The sequence below is a fragment of the Rhinopithecus bieti genome, unplaced genomic scaffold (genome assembly GCF_001698545.2).
Source record: "Rhinopithecus bieti isolate Rb0 unplaced genomic scaffold, ASM169854v2 scaffold_15087, whole genome shotgun sequence".
NCBI classification, from domain to species: Eukaryota; Metazoa; Chordata; class Mammalia; order Primates; family Cercopithecidae; genus Rhinopithecus; species Rhinopithecus bieti.
Window position 1 is genome coordinate 1,541,568 of NW_016808547.1, and position 22,007 is coordinate 1,563,574.

Sequence of the window (22,007 nt, forward strand, 5' to 3'; positions counted from 1 at the left end):
TGCATATCCTCCCATATACTTGAAATCATCTCTAGATTGCTTATAATACCTCATTCAATGTAAATACTGTATAAATCATGATTAAACTGTATTTTTAGGAAATAATGAGAAGAAAAAAGTCAGTACATGTTCGGTACAGGTGCAAATTTTCTGGAATATTTTCAATCTGGGATTGGTTGAATTCATGAGCAGAACCCACAGATACAGAGGGCTGGCTGTAATTCCTTTTCTATGCTCTCTGCTTTACAATGTGTAAATAATGTCTGTCTGCTCAAATGCCATCACTGCATGTACTGCATTCAATGACCAGGCCTCTAAAGGTAAGATAAGCAGAATTACTCAAAACACCAATAAGGAGTTTCCTCTATAAATGCTCCTTTCACTAAGATTGGACCTCCGACAAGCCATTCCTAACAGCTCAGAACTGACGGTTATCTCAAACAACCAAATGCCAACATGAACCCAAAGCATGTGATGTTTATTCTGTCCATCTGAGCTCATGGCAACCTGCATCCTATCTGCTAAGTTGTGAGGCAGTGGAGGGAAGAGGGAGCAGCAGAGAGAGATAGGCTTACCTCCCTCTGAGATGTGGATGGAATAGACTGTGGCAGAAGAGGTGAGCAGCAATGTCTTGCCCTGGCCGATATGCACATGGTAGTCTTGGTCATGGCCAGGGTTCCAGGGTTGCAACTCAGGGCTCTGGTCAGGGCACCCAGCAGCCACTGCCAAGGACAGAGAGATGTCACTGCTCCCATCTACCAACCTCACCAAGCAAGAATGCTACAGGCCAAAAGGGGGACTCCCATGCATCTTTAAGGCCCCTGCCTCTTCTCTGTTAGAGCTAAAAGAAAGACCTTAGAGAGCTGAGAAACCTCCTGACATAGGAGGCTGGAACCTTGGGGACCAGTCATATATTTTGCATGAATTCATCACATATCTGTGAATAAGTCACTTCCCTTTTCTGGGTTCAGTTTCCCCATTTACAAAATAAAGGGTAGATAGATGGCTTCTCAGGACATTCCAAGCTCTGAAGTTATGCGATGATTTACCCAGACTACTCAGATTCCAAGATATTCTGTCTTCTGGAAAGCAACATTTGAATAGCTAATAAAGCTCTTTCCCTTTCTGCATGAGAATTAGACCTTTGGTTAATTTTCTAGCTCTGTTCCCCTGGAAACCTGAGAAAGACAATATTATATAAATTGTTACCTAGCAGCATTGTTTATAACAAAGTGACCCCTGATTGGTGAATGTCATCTAAACTGGGAGAAACTATAGTTTATATTTATATGTGGTGGAGATGTCACACTGTAGGCTTCCCTGAGTGCAGTGACTCTTATAATGGGACATTTTGCAAGAACCCTGAAAGTTACATCTATGGAGTTGCTACTGGCTCCAGTGGGGCATGAGGCTTCTAAGACACAGTGGTTTCCACACTTGTCCAATTACAGTCTTATTTCCTTTCACCTGAGCTGTCACCTGGAGAACCAAAGACAACAGCTTCTGGATGGCTGTCTGGAAGGCTGCCAGGACCACTCCCATGGAAGAGAGGAGCCTGATGCTGCTCTGATGGCATCTGTGTTTCCCATTCTATATTTTCCAAAGGAGTCTGATGACCAGTGTGACATGTGGTCACCTAATGAGTCTGATATGTTTAGTTGAGTCTAAAAAGACCTGGGGTGGGTATTGCAGAGGCACTTCTCCCTGACCTCTGTAGAAGCACAGGAAGAAGTCTCTGTTCACATGGCTAACAAGGCTTGAGTGAGGAGGACTGGTGCTGTCACAGAGACTGGAACAATCTCCATCAATAGCACGGAAAATTCAGAGGCAAACAGGTGGGAAGAGACAATGGACAAAACAAGATGAGAATGAACTGGCTCCGAGAACAAGCCCCGGTGCCCTTTTTTTTTCTGTGACCAGAAGGGTGTGAAGTATGAAACAGTAGCTTTCAAAATAACCCGGAGTGGTGGTGAGGAGGCGGGAAGCTGACGTGCAGCTAAGCTCATGGCAGGGCAAGGTTTCAGATGAGAAACTCTGGGGCAGGTACTGGAAGGAATGGAAGCAAGCTCACAGGTCAGGCCCTGAAGAAGGGAGTCTAGGAGAAGCTGTGTCTCTCAAGCAAAGAGGATGCCACAAACCCTGGGAGGAACTCTGGCTTCAGTGCATGATATGATGGCTGTGTCCCCACCCAAATCTCAACCTGAATTGTAGTTCTCGCAATTCCCATGTGTTTTGAGAGGGACCCAGTGGGATATAATTGAATCATGGGGGCGGTTTTCTCCATACTGTTCTCATGGAAGTGAATACATCTCAGGAAATCTGATGGTTTTATCAGGGGAATCACCTTTTACTTCATTCTCATTTCCTCTTGTCTGCTGCCATGTAAGATGTACCTTTCGCCTTCTACCATGATTGTGAGGCCTCCCCACTCATGTGGTACTGTGAGTCCATTAAACCTCTTTCTCTTTATAAATTACCCAGCCTCGGGTATGTCTTTATCAGCAGCATGAAAACAGAGTAATACAATGCAATTACTGGCATGTCAGTTCTAAATGTTCCTTGATTTTTATTCAGCTATCTCCAGAGTAAGAGTGTCTGTCCCATACTTATCTATGTCAAGGAAAACTCGAAGGAAGTTCCCCCCTCATCTGCACTCAGCAGCACCAGATACAGACCCCACACCCACACTGAGTTGTCCTTTTTGCCCATCCAAAGACAGCTACTGGCCCTTGTATTCTCTCCAAAGTGGAGTGTAGGCACTCAGTGTCCACTGCCTGGATCTCATCCTCATCCCCACTTCCAGCCCCATAACAACCCTCCACTAGGCTCCCTCTGCCTTGCTGTTAGCCCTAGCACAGGCTTTGGATCTCTTTCATTAAGAAAAGAATTTCACATTTTTTAGAGTTTCACCAAAGTAGCTCTTCTAGCTATTGTAAATATCAAGGGGCTCAAGCAGTGGCAACAAAAGGAAAAAATTTGGGAAGACGTGGGTTTGCTCATCAGTGGACTTTCCATTTTAATGTAAAAGCAGAGTTGCCAGCAGTGGGGTGGGCTCTCTGCAGTGATACTGAGCAGCCAAGGATGGTCTTGAGGGCTGGGCTGCGAAACCCGCTGCTGGTTTTATCTCCAGACAGGGTCAGGTGCTTGGCTGGCTTCCAGTAGAGGCCAGTCAGAGGCCCTGGGCTGCCTTCCATCAGGTCCTGGACAAGAGTGTCAGGCTCCAAGGTGATGAATTCCCAGCCATGTGGTGAACATATGTGGCCAACTGAGGATCCCAGTGGTCCAGGCAAGGAGCCATGAGTATGCTGGAAGGAGCCATTGCAACTCCACTGGACAAAACCTTGCAGCTTTGTAGTCCACATCTGCCAGGACAATCCTGACTGTCCTTTTCACTCTCCAAGTGCAGGAGTTTGCATAGACTTTGCATCTGGATTTGAAATTGGTCAGTCTGACCTGTGTGACCACACATCCCAGCTCTCCAGAAGCTCTGACACCACCGCTAAAGCACAGCAGGTGCAAGATTGGCCTTGAATGGACACTCCCTTTTTGGAGCTGGACATTTTCCTCTCAGTGAAGGCCAGTGTTAGTGGCTTTTCATTTGTATGAATCAGAAAGTGTCTAAAGAGGGTCAGGGCTTTCGCTGAACTATCACCATGGCAACCACCCTCACTTTCCCAGGAGAGGCCACTAGAAGCTGGATTGAGAGGGAATGCAAGCCCGACCTACTTGGAGCATGAATAGCAAGGGTTGGCTTCTACATCCCTCTGACATCAGAGAAAAGCACAGGCCAGAGGGAACCAGAGGCTCAGCCCCTTTCCACATGGCTGATATGCAAACAGCAAGAGAGGTGCCAGGATGTGGGAAGAAATAATCAAAGGAAGTACCTGAGGGCACCTCTCCAAGGTGGATCACCTTTAGGGTAAGTCACCCTAAAAGATAAATCCAAGCCCAGTTCCTGGCACAGAGTCAATGCTCACTCTGTGTTTGTTAATTCAATAAATGAAAGAAGGATAAATGAATGAATTCAGGTAATATAGCCAGTTATTGCCTGGAAAGTTAAAATAAGGACTACTGGCTGGGCATGGTGGCTCACACCTGTAATCTCAGCACATTGGGAAACCGAGGCTGGAGGATCCCTTGAGCCTAGGAGTTCGAGACTAGCCTGGACAACATAGTGGGACTGTCTCTACTAAAAACTTCTAAAAATAGTCAGGCATAGTGGTGTGCATCTGTGGTCCCAGCTACTAGGGAGGCTGAGATGAGAGCATCTTTTGAGCCCAGGAGGTAGAGGTTGCAGTGAACCGTGATCATATCACTGCATTCCAGCTTAGGCAACAGAGTGAGACCCTGTCTCAAAGAAAAAAAAAAAAAAAGCTACTTGCTATGTCCCCTAAGGATCAGAAAGATTCTTCAAGAAATCACAGTGAAGGAATTTCACTAGTTATTAATTATTTTCTTCTATCAATGGGTAGAGAAAAACAAAATATAAATTTGATGTAAGGTTCTTTATTCTTACAGAAAAGCATCCAACTCAATGGACATAAAAATAGCATTAATAAAAGAGTAATCAATGGTGATTATAATATTGCAGCACTAAACCCCATCTGAAATTTAAAATTGTCCCTGTCTCTCACTGTCTTCTGTCCCAAGTTTGGATGATCTGATCGGTGTTTCCTGTAGCCCAGGGAAACTTACCTTACACTTCTAGATGTTAACTGAAAATCACTTGAAGAAAACGTTGACAATGTTGAGATAGAAAAATAGATCTAAACCTGGCTTAGAGCATCACAGCTGAAAAGTACTTTAATGTACCCAGATCCTAAGATACCAAAGCAGGAAGGGAGCATTGAGACCAGGTGGTCCAGACAGAGTTGGAAAGATATCTCTCAGATATGTGGGGTTTTATTTTTTTTTTCAGCCTCCTAGAGTGGTTTTACATTTTGAATTCATTGGTAACATTTAAAAACTAGGGAGATTTTACATAAAGCTCTAGATTTCTGGTTTCTCTGAAAAATTCCGATCCTGCAAAAGGGGATCCACCTTCCCACAGTAGCAATTGGCTAGAACTGAGAAAAGTGTTTCCCTACCTGGTCAGCTTCACTCATTTGTATCAGGTACCTGGCTCCTGTAGGCACTGAGTTTGCAACCCCTGATTCTAGTCCAATCCCTTCATTTTGTGGATGATGAAGCCCAGGATGAAACGTGTTGGGGACCAAGGAGTTTAGTGAGGTGGGGCCAAAGCCCAGGCACCCTGACCCACTCCTATGGCTCCTTCTCCTGGCTCCCCCAACAGCAGCCTTGCTCCAGTGAGGGGCCGTGCCTTCCATGCTGAGATACAGAGGTCCATCTGTTTGCAGTGCTCACCTGTGGATGTGGCCCCAGGGAAGCAGGTCAGAGTAAGCCAGCTGATTGTCAGCATAGCCTTGAAGGAGAAGTCCTGCCTCCCAGCAGCTCCCATCCTGGCAGCGTGCTCCCTGAAAGAGAAGCACACAGAGTCAGACATGCAGCCTTGGCAGGCTGGAATCAGTACACAGGGCTGACACGGAGACAGGCAGTGCCAGAATGTGCACACTCCAGCCAGCCCACACTCCAGTGCAGCGTCCTCACCAGTGGCTTCCCCGGCTGCCACAACTCAAGGCTGGGCAGACTGGGGCATAAAAACCCTACCGTTGTCCTGCCTGTGTCCTGCAGCTCAGAGACCGAATGATAGATGGAATTTCATCCTTGGCACTCAAAACTCCCTCCCCTCCAGAATGAAGCTTTTTTCTTAAGTTAAGAAACAGAGCAGAACAAAAATACTCCAACTAAACATGAGCTGGGTATTAGATTCCACCAACTTGCTGTGTGATCTCAGATGATCTGTTTAATCTCTCTGGATCTCAGTTTTCTAACCTTTAAAATGGGGGTGTGGACTGGATGATTTCTAACCTTTATATTATCAGTCTATGCTTCTAATCCAGCCTTGGATATTAATATTGAAAACATAAATATAGATGCCTGCATGTTATAAACCCTCTTCTTATCTATCTAGGAGGAAGATGTGGCAAAGATAGCTAATTGTCCCCAATATTCATTTTCTTCTCCTTCCTCAGTAACAGAATCCCTGGTTTTTATCTGACCACATGGCTACCTAGAATAAAGATTACATTCCTTAGTCTCCCTTGCATTAGTTGTGGCCTTGGAATTCAGCTCTGGCCAATATAGCAGAAGTATAGTGTCTGAATTCCAGGAAACTCCCTTGAAGGAAGGACAGAGAGACTTTCTTCTCTCCCTTCTCCTTCCTGCTAGCTGGAAGAAAGATATGATGGCTGGGTTTTCAGCAGCTATCTTGGGCCATATAGTAGCAGCCATGCATGCACTGAGGATGCCAATGCAAGCAGAGAGAAAACTTAGGTCCCGACCCTGTGTAGAATGAAAATAGCCCTAGATGATGGACTCATTTTATTGAGAGAGAATTAAGCTATCTTATTTTATTTTATTAAGACAGAGTTTTGCTCTGTCACCCAGGCTAGAGTGTAGTGGCAGGATCTCGGCTCACTGCAACCCCCACCTCCTGGATTCAAGCAATTCTCTTGCCTCGGCCTCACTAGTAGCTGGGATTGCAAGCGTGCACCACCACACCTGGCTAATTTCTGTATTTTTAGTAGAGACAGCATTTCACTATGTTGGCCAGGTTGGTCTCAAACTCCTGATCTCAAGTGATCCAAAAGTGTTGGGATTACAGGTGTAAGCCACCATCTCTGGCCTGAATTAAACTTCTAGTTTATTAAACTTTGATTTTATTTAAGCCACTGTTATTTTTTTCCCTTTTACTCATGTAGAAGTTTACTATGGGAATCTGTTTAGGTAAACTTCAAGACAGGAACTTAATAAAGGAAACGATGTGAGATTTCCTTTTCAGGCTATAATATCACTTGGAGAGATGTCTTTGTTCAAGTCCTCTGTAGCACACACAGAGAACATAGATGAGCTTTGGGGGTGGCCAGCTGCAGCTTCTATGCCATCTCCCCAATTCCTCCTATGACTATGACTGTAGTGCCCAGGAACAAACAGATACTCTCCCACACTGAGAAAAGGGCCAAAATCTATCTCACCCAGCCCAGGCTCCTCCCTTTGAACAAGCTCAGTGAAAAATCTGATCACTCCTGACCTTTCGGTTCAAAGTGAAGCTCTTTGTGCGAGTTCAGTGAGTTGGGACAGCCAAGGGGTCTGAAAGGAGAACACTGGACCCTCTGCCTGGTACCTCCCACACAGGTGTGCTTGGGAGGCTGGGGGAGGGAGGAAACGATACTCCCAGAATCAATGCTGGCCGTGTCCTCTTAACAGCCACCCTGCCTGACCCAAGCCTGCTCTGTGGAGAACAACAGGGCCCATTCTAGTCGCTTCAGCCAGATTGCTGAAGTCACGCATCACAGCATGTGGGAATGGCTCCTTTCCCATGGCCCCCAGAAGAGGAGTGCTCCATTTTATGCTCCTTGTAATAGAAAGAAGGGGACCCCAGGAATAGCAGCATTTTATGGTCCTTAGAGAAAAGCCAGAACCCTGGTTTCAGATCTCCACCAGTTTAGAAAAACCAAAGGTATTAATAGTTTGCTGTCTGCTGCCAAAGGGCCCCAAATCATCATGGCTTCAGAAGAGCCCTTCCTTGGTAAAGGAAGATGACAGACAGCAAGGTTGGAGGCGGCAGGGTATAGGAGGTAGGCTGGGTGGGGGTATCCCTCCTGCTCTAACTTGTTGGGTGACCCTCATTAAGACATTTCTTCCTGTGGACCTCAGACTTCCCAGGTACCAAGTGGGGAGGTTGGTGACATGGACATTGAAGCTCTGATGTCTTCTAATTATATCACAGGTGATTTCAAAGACCAAAAAAGAGTCACTTTCTGGATAAATGCAAAAATAATTCCACATGGAGGAATAATGCTCAACCCCCTTTTCCTAACATTTGTGAGACCTTCTGCTATGTCTCAGAGCCAGCTGTCTAAGCCACTGGGGGCAGAGAGATTGCCCTGCCCAAAGAGGCTAATCCCACATTGCTGAGCAAGGGGTCATCCGTGCTTTCTTGCCCCTGAGTGGCTTCCAGTGCCTGAAGACACATGTCCAGAGAAACATTCTATTGAAGTGAATCCTAAAAGATTCCCAAATTTCTCTTGGGAATTCTTTCACCAAGGGAGGACAGGATTCTCCATTGGCCATTAAAAGCTTTCTGGCAACAAGAACTGGGATTCCGCTTCTTAGCTGGCAAGATAGTCTTGAAACAGTTCCCAGCTGTTGAAGGCCTCAGAAGAGCGCACGTTAGCTAACAATGCCGGAAGTCTCTGCAGGAAGCTGTGAGCTGGAGACTGGTTGACCGCTGTCCTCACTGGGTTAGAGGGCTGCTCAGAGATCGAGCCATGAGGACCTGAGCTGGCCTGTCCCTTCAAGGGTGCAGCAAACTCCTTCAGCAGAGCCTGTGCAGAAGAAAATGCAGGCACCCGTTTCCGAAAGCCAGCACTTTGGGATACTCCACAAGTCTTCACAATAACAAGCTAAAATTTTCCAGAAGCTCGTCTGCCCCCAGATCCAACTGCTACTCAGTCCACGTGGTTGCTGGGCCTCACTGGGTCAAGAGATACAAGAGCAAAAGCAGGGGCAGGAGGCGTTGCTTGCTGGCGTCGCTCTCTGCTTCTCCTCACTGCCATTGCTCACCAGGCACCTGAGTCTCTGCTCTCCCTTCAGGTAGCCCTAGCCCCAGCTGCACCAGAGTCCAGGGCTTGTCACCTGCAGAGCAAGGGGAGACAGGGGAAGAGGAACCAAGTGTTACAGGAGCCTCCAGAGAGGCTGCAGAGCAATGGCACTCCCATGGCATCCTCAACCTTATGGGGATGAGGATTCCTGCTGTCCAGAGAGGCTATGGAAGCTAGGATCTTTTCTAGGGATTATTTGAAGAAGAGGGAGCAGAAGGTAAGAGGAAGGGCCAGTTTAAGCTGTGAGGCAGGAGGCGAGATGAGACCTGCAGGGTGACCTGGAAGTTCCTGAGATAAGACAGCAGAGGGACAGCCATCCCCATCCCTACCCACACTGCATGAGGTGATTCTTACTTTAGGCCAACCTAGGCAAGGTTCAGCTCAGTGACTAGCAGGACAGTGGGGTAGCCAAGAGCAGGGGCTCCAGAGTCTTCAATCCCAGCTCACATGGAGGGTGCCATCTGGCCACTTGTACCCCATTTAAAAGTCTGTAACGCTGAGATGATGCACTGTAAATTCCAGGGTCAACGTGAGAATCAAAAGAGGCACTGTGCCCCGTGGTCAGTGCTCAAGCCATGAGGGCTCTTGGCATCAAGGACAGTCTGTGGCATGAGAGAAGAGATGGGAGATGGGACCTGAAAATCTGGGTTTGAATTCCAACCCTGGCTCTCATCAGCTGTGTGACCTCCAGCAGCCCATTCAATCTCTCTGTGCTTTATCATTGTGAACATGGGAATAACACTACTGATAACCAGGAGTTATTGTTGTGAGGGTCAACTGAGATTTGCTAACTTGAAAAATGTCAACTCATATATATCACTGGTCTCGGGAGTAGGAGTTTTGGGAGGTACAGAGAGGAATCGGATGTGAATCCTGCCTCTCGAGTATCTTACTGGCAAGAGGAGAGAGAGGCAAGTACACCAGGAACTACACTCCCAAATGGCAAGCTGCTATCTTCTTAGGCAAAGGAAGATAAAGAGATGGTACCATTGACAGGATAGCACAATCTAGACAGTCACTGCTTCACTTAGCAAAGTTCAAGGGAAATATTTTACTTGAGCCTAATGACTCTGAACACTTCCCTTAAAATGACATATGAGAATATAGGTCACTTTTTCTCCTGTTGAGAGGTGGCAGGCTTTGGAATCAACCACACCCTTGTGAATTCTCTTGGGCACAGTTTTGTTTATGCTTATATGTCACTTAATGGTTATATATCTGTTACGGGCTGAACTGTGCACTCCCCAAATTCATATGTGGAAATGCTATCCCCCAATACCTCAGAATGTGACTGTATTTGGAGACAGGACCTTTAAAGACGTAACTAAGGTAAAATGAGGTCATATGGGTGGGGTCCTAATCCAATATGACCGGTGTCCTCATAGGAAGAGGAGACTGGGACGCAGACACAGAGGAGAGACCATGTAAAGAGACAGGGAGAAGACAGCCACCTACGTGCCAAGGAGAGAGGTGGTTTCAGAAGAAACCCACCCTCCTGACACCTCGATCTCAGACTTCTAGCCTCTAGAACTGTGAGCAAATACATTTCTGCTGCTGAATTCACCCAGTCCATGCTACTTTGTTATGGCAGCCCTCGCAAACTAATACAGCATCCTTGAGTAAATTACCTAGCTTTTCTGAAGCTCACAGGTTTCTCATCTGTCATAATAACAGTAATAATTGAAGCAAACACTACCAGGGCCCTGTTAGGTGCAAGGCACTGCTTTATGCACTTTTCATATATTGACTAATTTACTACCTCAAAGCAATACTCTGAGCTGGGTATCATTATTATCTCTAGTTTATGGATGGGGAAACTGAGGCACAAAGTATATAACTTGCCCAAGGTCACACAGGAAGTAGATGACAAATTTCAAAGCCTGCCTTTCTTCTCCAGAAGTTGTGCTTCTAAGGATTCAATCATTTGCAGCATAATCTCAGGATCTCAGAATATAGGCGCTGGTAGGAATATGAGAGATTATACAATCAGCACTTCTCAAACTTCAGTGTGCACCTATGTTTCCCCAGGAAACTTGCTAAGAAATGCAGATTATGATTCTGTAGGTCTTGCTGAGAAATGCAGATTCTGATTCTGTAGGTCTGGAGTCGGGGCTGAGGTTCTGCCGAGGGTCACAGAACTAGTAGGTGGCTTAGTCAGAATTTGAACCCAGGTGGTCTGGCTCCAGAACCCACATTCTATAAAATGGGAACAATAACACCACTCCCTGCTTATCTCTCACCCAGGTTTACTTGGAAGAGTAAATGCTTGATTTGAGCCATTTCTCTGCCCTGGTAGACAAAATAATGATCTTGAAATAAAGCCTGGGTGAGCTTGGGGGAAGGTGGGCAAGAATCTCCCTCCAGCTCTCTTGTGGTCAGGGAAGCTTTTACATTTCCCCCTTCCTTTGTGACCTAGTCACATGTTCATGGATTCTTAAATTCATGCCATGACTCCTGGAGGACTGGATCACCTGCACAGGGTCCACTAAGATTCTTTTCTGACTAAGGACCCAAAAGTCTATCTTTGTGGACACCAGAAATCATGGAAACAGGAAAGCAGAGCTCAGAGATCTTGCTCCCACAGGACAGAAATCTTCCCTGACAAATTGTGATGCAGAAACCCTTCTCTGACATTGCCCGATAAGAGCCCTGTCTTCCTCTCCTGGGTCAGGTAAGGGGCAGCCAAACACCACCTCCCGCCCCACTGTCTCCGTCTGCCACTTGTTCCTCCCCAGGCCCAGCTCTCTCCTGACAGAGAAATGCATCTCTCTGGTCACCTGGTCCTGACACAGTATCCCTAGAGAGAAGAAAGAAGTGGGAGACAGAACAATCCAAGCACCCCTCTGGATCACAGATAAACACAGGAAGAATTCCAAGCCTGGGGAACTCCCAGCAGCCCTGAGCTCCTTCCTGCCAGCCCTTTCTCAGAGGGGTTGCCATCAGCACAGTCTCCTGAGACAGGATGTGTGGGGCTGCTGTGCAGGGGCCCCAGGGACAGGGCACCCCAGTCTGCATCCTTGGAGAGAAGCACTTAGAAAACCCTTTGCTTCTGCAGATTGGGGCATCCCAGGATGCTGCAAGAAACATGTTTCTCTGGCATGAGTTACTTTTACTTTTTGAAAACACACGTGCCCAGACCTCTCCCATCGCTGCAAAGACCAAAAACCCCAGAGGCCCTCCAAAGCCTGGTCTCTCTTCCAGAAACTGTGCTTCTAATTCCTAAAAATAAAACAACTTGCAGTTCAGCTTCAGGCTCACAGAAGGTAGGAGCTGAAATAAGACACCTATTCCAGCACGCACTTTCTTATGCCTATCAATGTTAGGGAGGGGACTTGTTAAAATGCAGATTCTGATAGGGCAGGTCTGGGGTAGGGTCTGATTCTGCGTTTCTAACAAGCTTCCAGGGGAGGCTGTTGCTGCTGGTTGGTGGACCATGCTTTAAGCAGCAAGGATCTAGTTCACCCCCACCCTCCCCATTTTACAGATTTGCAAACTGAGGCCCACAGAGTAGAAGAGAATTGCTCCTGTTGATTAGGAGCAGCTAAATGGAAACCTGATCCAGTATCTGATAGGGGAATTACTGTCTGAGCTCAAGTTATGGGACACATGTCATCTCGGTCACTCTGCTTGCTTGGGAGGAAGGGCGAGAGAAGGGAAGACTAGGCCCATTTATTCCTACTGTTTCTATTGAGACAACACTTCAAAGCAATATTTGGATAGTAAACACATGCCTTGGGTACCTTTTATTTATGTACCCATAGAGTCTTTTTTTTTAGACAGAGTTTTGCTCTTGTTGCCCAGGCTGGAGTGCAATGGTACGATCTCAGCTCACTGCAACCTCTGCCTCCCAGGTTCATGCCATTCTCCTGCCTCAGCCTCCTATGTAGCTGGGATTACAGGCATGTGCCACCACACCTGGCTTATTTTATTTATTTATTTTGAGATGGAGTCTCGCTCTGTCACCCAGGCTGGAGTGCAGTGGCGCCATCTCAGCTCACTACAACCTCTGCCTCCCGGGTTCAAGCAATTCTTTGCCTCAGCCTCCCTAGTAGCTGGGATTATAGGTGCCCACGACCACGCCTAGCTAATTTTTTTTTGTATTTTAGTAGAGACTGGGTTTCACCATGTTGGTCAGGCTGATCTTTAACTCCTGCCCTCAAGGGATCCACCCACCTTGGATTCCCAAACTGCTGGGATTACAGACGTAAGCCAACCTGCCCAGCCAAGAGTCTTGAATTGTCTTTTCCCCAAAACACATTGATATGGGAAATGCCTCCCAGGTTCATGCCATTCTCCTGCCTCAGCCTCCTATGTAGCTGGGATTACAGGCATGTGCCACCACACCTGGCTTATTTTATTTATTTATTTTTGAGATGGAGTCTCGCTCTGTCACCCAGGCTGGAGTGCAGTGGCGCCATCTCAGCTCACTACAACCTCTGCCTCCCGGGTTCAAGCAATTCTTTGCCTCAGCCTCCCTAGTAGCTGGGATTATAGGTGCCCACGACCACGCCTAGCTAATTTTTTTTTGTATTTTTAGTAGAGACTGGGTTTCACCATGTTGGTCAGGCTGATCTTGAACTCCTGACCTCAAGGGATCCACCCACCTTGGATTCCCAAACTGCTGGGATTACAGACGTAAGCCAACCTGCCCAGCCAAGAGTCTTGAATTGTCTTTTCCCCAAAACACATTGATATGGGAAATTTCCAATAGGGAACCACCTACAAAGCCAAAGAGGAGAGATGCTACAGTTCCCTGTGATAACAGAAATTCACCTTCACGGACTCACCCTATCCCCAAGCATGGCAGAGTGAATCCCGTTTGATCCTGCTGTGCCATCAAGTCCAAATCCCTCCTCACCCCACCAATCAGCTGTGGGGGAGGGATGGGAAAGGTAACTCTGAAACTATTTCACATCCTCCTATTCATTCAGCTCACATCGCTACCCCATGGGCGGCCACTGCGCTGGTGCTGGGGGCAAAGGAAAGTAAGATCCCCACCCTTAAGGATCCCCCAGTCCCATCCCCCTGTGCAACAGGCACTGAAATCTAAATAATGCACGTGACCCTCCCAGCAAACCAGATATGTCCTAAAGAAAAGTCAATCTGTAGTTACTCACTTGAGATTAAACGTAAGAGTAAATAATTTAGCCACAATGATAAATCTGGCAGGGTGTCCAAACTTTTGGTTTTCCTGGGCCATATTGGAAGAAGAATTGTCTTGGGCCACACATAAAATACACTAACAGTAGCTGATGAGCTTAAAAAAAAAAAAAAGGCTGTGCATAATTTTCATGATATCCACCATTACACATAAGCAAAAAAGTCCTCACGTTCAAAGGGTTGGACACAGCTGCATGCTGTCCAGTACAGTAGCCATGAATCACATGTGACTATATAAATGTAAATTTAATTATAATTAGATAAAATTTAAAATGTAGTTCCTTGGCTGGGGGTGGTGGCTCACGCCTCTAATCCCAGCCCTTTGGGAGGCCAAGGCTGGTGGGTCACGAGGTCAAGTGATAGAGACCATCCTGGCCAGCATGGTGAAACCCCGTCTCTACTAAAAATACAAACAGCTGAGCGTGGTGGCGCAAGCCTGTAGACCCAGCTACTCAGGAGGCTGAGGCAAGAGAATCGCTTGAACCCGGCAGGTGGAGTTTGCAGTGAGTCAAGATTGCACCACTGCACTCCAGCCTGGGTGACAGAGCGAGACTCTGTCTCAAAAAAATAAAAAATAAAAATAAAAAATGTAGTTCCTCAGTTGCACTAGGTACATTTCAAGTGCTCCATAGCTTGTATATGGTTAGAGGCTACTATATTGGACATCACAGGCTGAGGACACATTTATCACTGTAGAGACTTCTGTGGAACAGCTCTGAGCCTCACTACTCAGAGTGGTGTAGTTAGGTCCACACTAGAGCTACAATTCAGTTCAGAGCGACAGTTCTCATGGTGGTATTCCCTGAACAGCAGCATCACACTACCTGTTAGAAACAGATTCTCAGTGCCACTCCAGACCTACTGACCGAGTGACTCAGAAAAATCTGAGGGTGGAGCCCAGAAAGCTGTCGTAACAAATCCTCTGGGTGATTCTGATATGCGCTTAAGTTTGAGAACCGTTAGTTACAGAGTATTAATTAAATCCCAAAAAGACACTTGTCAGCCATCAGTTAAGTGTCAGCCTCCTAAATATTTGTAAATGTATCAGGCTTTCTCACAAGATAGATCCAAATTTAAGTCTCAGACCTGCCACTTAAGGGCTGTATGTGTAGTTGGCCAATTACTCAACAATCTAAGCCTCTGTCTGCTCAGTTGTAAAATGGGGGAATAATAGTAGCTGTCTTAGAGGTCTGTTAGATGGGATTAGATGATGCATGCAATGTGTGTGGTACATGGGTTAGCCCTGATGAAGACTCCATAAAGGTCAGTGTGTCGCCGTTACCCAGGTCTGCCTCCCGGGCAGTGATGGACACAGCTGACCATCATCCTGGCTTACTATGTGGGCTTTTAGGGTAGCCTTTTTCACTAATAAATTGGTAAAACTGAGTCTTCAGATGAGTGTTACATCTAAACAAGAGGTGCTTTCTCGAAAGCTTGTCACAGACGGCTTTATGCAGGAAACTCACCCCTGTCGGGCAATATGTTTATGACCTGGGGGAAAAAACCCAAACATGACCTAATGAGAGTCCCTCACTGGGTTCTGGGCAAAAGTTCTGCCTGGATTATGTGAAGTGTGGCAGATGCACCAAGCCAGAGTCCTGAGGTCCTGAAACAGCAGAGAATTCAGGAGCAGATAAAGGGAGGTTCCTGCTACCTCAGAGGGCCAGGGTATGAGAAGAGGTCATTTTTGCGCTGCATCCTGGCTCATTGTTTTATTCCAGGGGGCTTTGCTTGTCTCTCACATTCAAGCAAAGCACAGCTCCCAAAAGAGGGGAGGGGAAGTGAGAAGAGAGGAGAGAAGGGGGGAGAGGGCAGAGGAGGGGACAGGAGAGGAGAGGCATTAAAAGATAAAATATGGCCTTGTTTACCCATCCTGGTATTACATTCCCACCCTTCTGGGGGATTCCATGAATGAAAACACAACACCTGCTGGGCGAGGGGCTGTGAAAGAGGAGAAAGGGTGATGGAAATGCAGCACCCAGGGAGCAGATCTATTCTTAGTGCCATGAATTTCCTCCTGGTCTCCAAAGGCCTTGCCCCATTCTGATGTTTGCTTCCTTGACTTCAGTGTTTTTTCTCTTCCCGACCATCTTCCCAGCTGCCATGCTCAAGCTTTTGAAATGCATAATTTGTTTCAATTACAAAATAAAATAATTTCTCCCCTAGAGGGTTCTTCCTGGACCTAAATTTCCTATCAATTCCTTCTCCCTCTGCATCCACATCATATTCATCAAACCCTTCTTTAAACTCATCTCATTCTGTCTTCGGAGTTCCTGAACATTTTCCACACTGGGCTGCGGGCTCCTTGAGGGCAGGTACCCCGTGAACACATTTTTCCTTCCCAACAGACCTTAGTTCAGTAGCTTGACACACCGAGGCTGCCCAGTCAGCATTGGACTAAGTGAATGTGTTTGCCAAATGAATTTGGCTATTTGCCAGCTCTGCAACTTTCAGCTCTTTATCCAACACCCTCTATCAAAACAGGTGGGTGTATTTTGAAGTAGAAATTGGAGACATTAAGCAGATTTTAAAAAATATATATTACTCTTTTTTGTCATTTAAGCATTACCCTCAATTGAGTAAAAAAAAAAAAAAGAATATCTTCCCTGTTAAAGTTGGTTTTGTCTTCCAGCGTCATAAAGCAAGAGGGGAAGTCTTGTTACTGATACAGGTGCTCCCAGGCCCACCAAGTCCGAGGCCAGCCTTCCCCTCCTACAGTTTGGAGTGACTGGAGGCTGCAGCGAGGAAGGGTCCTGGCCTCTCTCGCCAATCCCAGGACTCTCTGGAGAGGGTGCTGCCCACTATAAAAGGTAAGCCAAGTGTCCCAGTTTTCCCTGCCCTCAGCCCCGGGCTATAGTCACCCATCACCTCTGAGATTCACTTATTCCTATAGGGCAGGCCTCTTGCATGATTCCTCTAGGTATTTCTGGGACTCCCTACGGGTGCCTACACAAATCCTGTCCCAGCTCATGCTGCAAATATCCTGGGATTTCACAGCCACAGCCTCTTGCTGGGGGTTTAGCTAAGCTCCATCTCCACCCCTGCTCCTCATCCACCTGCTGCTATCTTTGTGCATGGGACATGAGGGATTCTCCCCCAGCCCAGCCTGCCCTGGAAGCTGCCTCTTACCTCACAGTGAAAGTGGCCCATCTTATCTGCATGGAGAGGGAGAGTCCATGCTCAGTTACATGTTCCATAGCCAGGTGACCCAGCTCCCACGGTATTATGGAGGCTAACAGAGAGGTTCATTCAACACACCTAGGACCTGGTGATGAATGCTACTCGGGTAGCTGGGTCACTCTCCACCTTAAACCTCTCCCGACTGTCCCTCTGGCCCCAACTTTGAGTCTGCATGGCACAGGATGGCTTCTTCCATGATGGGATTCCTCTTTCCAAAGCCTCATTGTCCTTTCCTGAATTTGAGCATCTGTCTGGCCTTCCCAGTCCATCAGATGGTCTGTAAACAAGTGAGCCTCATCTGGAAAGACAGTTTAAATTCCACCAGCTCAACCCAGGCTCCTCAGCTTCCTTATAAATCAGTGGATGCAAGTAGGTATTTTAGGAGAGGAGCTGCCACCTGACGTCAAAGACAAGTTGACCTGAGTCCCAACTCTGGCTTCCCCGGGCATCATCCATAGAAGGCTCTGCCAGCTGGCTCTTGTCCAGGCAGGGAAAGTCTGCCAGGGTCAGGGGAGCCCAGGAGGCTGCCCCACCAGGAGCCTTTTTATTCCCAGTTCCCTGGGCAAATGTGGTGTGGGCTGGCTCCTCAAAGCCAGCAGCTAAAAGGTCAGGTGATGCCAAGAGCAGCTAGATCACAGAGTTCAAAGACCTTAAAGGTAAGGTGAGCCTCTCTTGAGACCCTGAGTCAGAACTTGGAGCTACCCAAGTCTACTCACTGGGCTATGCATCTTCCCAGCTGGTTGTGTGCACTGTACTGGCTTGGTAAGTGATTGTAGCAATAAACACTTCATCAGTTGTATTTGTTAACTGAAAATACTAGCATCAGCAGTTGACTTGGCATTTCTTCTGGCCTGAAGTTATTCTATGTGTGCCTACTTGTTTCTGAGGCTCAAGAAAAATTTCTACCAGATGTCCCGTGCCCTCTCCCCATCACCTCCTACCAGGGTCAAGACCCACATCACTCCTCATCGGGGTTATTTAGTGGCCCTTTTGTCCCCATTCTCCCCGCTGGGGGTTCCTGGCCCAATGGGGGAAGGGAGGCTCATAGTCCCAGGAAGAGCTTTGTTTCAAAGAGGATAAAATCACTGCTTAAGGAGATTGAGGATGCCTGGAGAATACCGCAGGTGCCAAGGATCAACGAAGATGAGCGTAGTGCAGGGTTCATTCATGAATTACCTTCAGTGCAAAGTTAAGGAGTCTGGACTTTATCCTGAAAGTGTGGGTGTGGGGGCACTGGCGGACAGGAGGAGCCAGAGGAATGAGTCGATGTGTACTTTTAAAAGATACCGCTGCCAGGGACAGGGAGGAGGAATGGGAGGGGAATAGTAGTGCAGCCTGGAGGTTTCTGCTGGAATTTAATCAATCAATTCATGTTTATTATTAGTGCCTACTGCATGATGGCTCTAGGCATTGAGACACAGCAGGAAACAACTCAGGAAAAGACCCTGCCGTGGGTCAGGTTAGAGCTCACAGTAAGGTTGTTGGAGAGAGGGGTTGCAGGAGGAAGAATAGAAACCAATAAGCAAGGAAATGCATCCCATATATGTCTGATCATACAAAGAGCTACAGAGAGAAATCAAGCAGAGGAAAGGAAAGCTCTCTCTGGTAAGGTGACATTGGAGCAGGCACCAGAAGAAAGAGACATGGGGTTAGGAGATGCCATGGGAACACATAGGCAGAGGGAACACAGCAAGAGAAGGGTGTGAGGGAGTGCAGCAGGCAGGGGCTGGAGCTGCATGGTGAGGTCAGAGGGCAGAGGGGTCAGCACAGCTAAGGGGTAGGGTAAGTTGAGGGTGATAAGACATGAACAGTTTCAGGTGGCTGAAACTGGGGTGGAGGCAAGGTAGGAGTGGGAAGGGATAGGAGGGACATGTGTAGTGTTTGAGGCAGGGCATGCTATAGAAACAATCTTTCTCTGCAGCAGATGCCCACTCAGCTCAGCGCTTCATTGATTACCTGTTAGGTAAGATGGCATTGAAAATCCCCAGTGCTGGATGTGGTGTTTGCAGTGCTGCAATGCTGGCTTAAATAAACTCTGCAGCAAGCATTGTACCATTCTCATCCCATCCAAGGCTTCCACACCAACAACTAATCCTTTTGGAGTGATGCCTCCAGGCACTGCAAGTACATCATCTCAGACAGTGTGGGCCCGACTTACAACTGTCTTTAAGATTCTAATGCCCAGAGAGGAGACAGGTAATGTGACAGGGTCCAGGAAGGCTGGACTCTAGCTAAGTGGGCCACACCATACATACTTGGACATGAAAGAAGTTCTCAAAACCAGAAGATCCTGGAAAATGTTAGCTGCCATTGGAGTGGCTGTATGTATGGCTCTGTTTTGTGTGTTCAAACTATTTTTGTATGATAGAAGTGCAATTCTAAAGCATCCACTTTCCAAATTAAACAAAGGAACGGGGGAATGAAGCACCGGAGAGACTCACCCAGAGGCCTTGAAAGCAGGTGGAGCCAACAACCTGAGCTGGAAAGGTCTAGAAAATGTGTGTGCGTGTGCCTGTATGTGTATGTGTGTGTGTGCATGTGTGCATGTGTATGAGTGAGAAACAGGGAGATTACTCTGCAGAGCTTGACAAGCAGGCAGATCCACCCTACCCTTAGGGTTCTGACTCTGTGGATCTGGGGCAGGACTCAGTAATCTGCATTTGCACCCCTGTCAGACACCCTGAAAGATTCTGATGCAGGTAAAGCCCTTCTAGAGGTACAGTGGAAAGGGGAAAACGTGTTTTCTTCTCTCCACCAACTAAAGGAAAAACTGCTTTTTCCCTCCACTACTCCAATACTTCCGACCACTACATGTGCAGGGGATTTTCAAACCAAGCAATTCTCCAGTTCTCGGTGCATAATAACCAGGTGCTCTACAATCCATTCAATTCTGATACAGTCTACCTGGAGTCAGCACAATGCCATGGATTGAAATCTGTGTTTAGACCCAGGGTAGGCCCACCACTGCCTTTCGGCATGTGGACTGTGAACTAGGGGTGTCCTTCAAACTGGAAACAAGGGCCTTGTGGGGCAAAGGCCTTCTGACCTGGGCAAAGGCATATTCTGCTGGGAGCAGCAAGAGAGATGGAACAGGTAGGGCATCATTGCCAGCAAGATGCCTCCTGCTCCCAGAGCTAGATGACTTCAGGAGGGACAAGATCCAGACACAGGTTTAGAACAAAATGTGATGAATTGGAACCAGCCTTAATGATTGATGGGAGAAGGTGCTACATTCAAAATGAATGAGGAGCCCACGGAGGATGTTTGCGGGTTTCATTCCCTGCTCCCGAATTCAGCCCCTTGATCTTCCTTTGCAGCCATCTCTCCCTTTACTCTCAGACCATGTGGCTCAACTGGGGCTGACCCGCCCACCTTGCTTCTAAGGTAGATCTGTGACCTGGGCTGGCCAATGGATAGATCCATTCCCCTGGCTGCTGTGATTGGTGCAGGGATGTTTATATGACCCAAGCCAAAAAAAAGGGACATTGGCTGGAACTACTGGGAAAGCTGGATCTCATTCCACTGTGGTTGGCAAACCTGGAGTTGCTGGGGCCATACTTGCCTCTATATTGAGAGAGGATCCCTGAGAATGAAGCTTGCACAGAGGAATGTGGAGCCTAGAGATGGAGACAGCTAATACTTGAGCACCTAGACCCAAATATGCCTAAAGCTACTACTATGCCTGGACTTTTCAATTGCATGAGCCAACAAAGTTCCTTTTTCATTTAAGCCAATTTGAGTTGTGTTTTTGACATTCACTATGGAAACAATCCTAACTAATAAGGAACCAACAGGAGAAGAAAAGATGAAGGCTAGTTCTTTTTTTTTTTTTTGAGACAATTTTGCTTCCGTTGCTCAGGCTGGAGTGCAATGGCACAATCTCTGCTTACTGTAACTTCTGCCTCCTGGGTTCAAGCGATTGTCCTGCCTCAGCCTCCCAAGTAGCTGGGATTACAGGCATGCACCACCATGCCCAGCTAATTTTATATGTATATGTATATGTATATGTATATGTACGTGTGTGTGTGTGTGTGTGTGTGTGTGTATATTTTAGTAGAGACGGGGTTTCTCCATGTTGGTCAGGCTGGTCTTTAACTCCCGACCTCAGGTGATCTGCCCACCTCGACCTCCCAAAGTGCTGGGATTACAGGCTTGAGCCACCGAGCCCAGCGGAAGGTTAGTTCTCTACAAGTCTTTTTGTTCTCATAAAGTGTTATTTAATTAATGAGGCCTTACATTACTTTATTGTAAAAGAAGATTTCTTCTCCTCAATTGTTTTGTGTCCCCAAAACATGCAGTTCCCTAGGAAATGTGACCGACATCAGAAAGAATGAAAACTTCCACTACCACTAAGGTTGACGACTATTTCATGAAGGATTGTGCACCACAATCATGAAGAACCACCCACCAGCATACTCCCCACCTTATTCTAATCCATCTTCCACAGACGCACCAGCATGAATCATGGCACATTTTTGCTTAAAACCCTCCAAGCGCTTCCCATCACACCTAGAATGAAGTCAGAGCCCTTTATCCAGCCCTGTGTGGCCTGATCCCTCTCCAGCCTCATCTCACGCCCATCTCCACCCATGCAACATGGGCCTCTCTGTCACTTCCTTGATGATGGCAAGCTTGATTGTGCCCCAGGGACTTTTCACATGCTGCTCCTTCTACCTGGAATGCTTTCCCTACTCCACTCACCCTCAGGTCCCAGTCTAAAGTCCTGTTCTTACAGATGCTTTTCCTGCCATCTTCTTCCCATCTGAAGGTCCCTCCCTCAATACCCTTTGTAGCATCCTGGTTATTTTCTTCACACAGTTTATAACCATATATTCACTAATGAGTTTGCTTATTGTCAACAAACTTCATGAGGGGAGGGATTTGGTCACTGGTGATGCTACTCAGAGTGTGGTCCAGGGACCAGCAACATCAGCATCACCCAAG

At 47.1% G+C, this 22,007-nt stretch overlaps 1 protein-coding gene across 2 annotated transcripts in view; it reads right to left on the reverse strand.

Annotated features, from left to right (window-relative positions):
- CEMIP (cell migration inducing hyaluronidase 1) overlaps positions 1 to 22,007 on the reverse strand; it is a 172,571-nt gene that overhangs the window by 72,589 nt on the left and 77,975 nt on the right. Inside the window, exons 1-2 of one of the 2 annotated variants that reach the window (XM_017886830.1) lie at positions 5,365 to 6,499; positions 576 to 722 (exon numbers count right to left, since the gene is read on the reverse strand). In XM_017886830.1, coding sequence (XP_017742319.1) covers positions 576 to 722; positions 5,365 to 5,503 — 286 coding nt within the window. In that variant the 5' untranslated portion in view covers positions 5,504 to 6,499. Of the gene's footprint in view, positions 1 to 575; positions 723 to 5,364; positions 6,500 to 22,007 lie in introns of those variants that run through there. The other variant, XM_017886831.1, reaches the window with a different exon arrangement.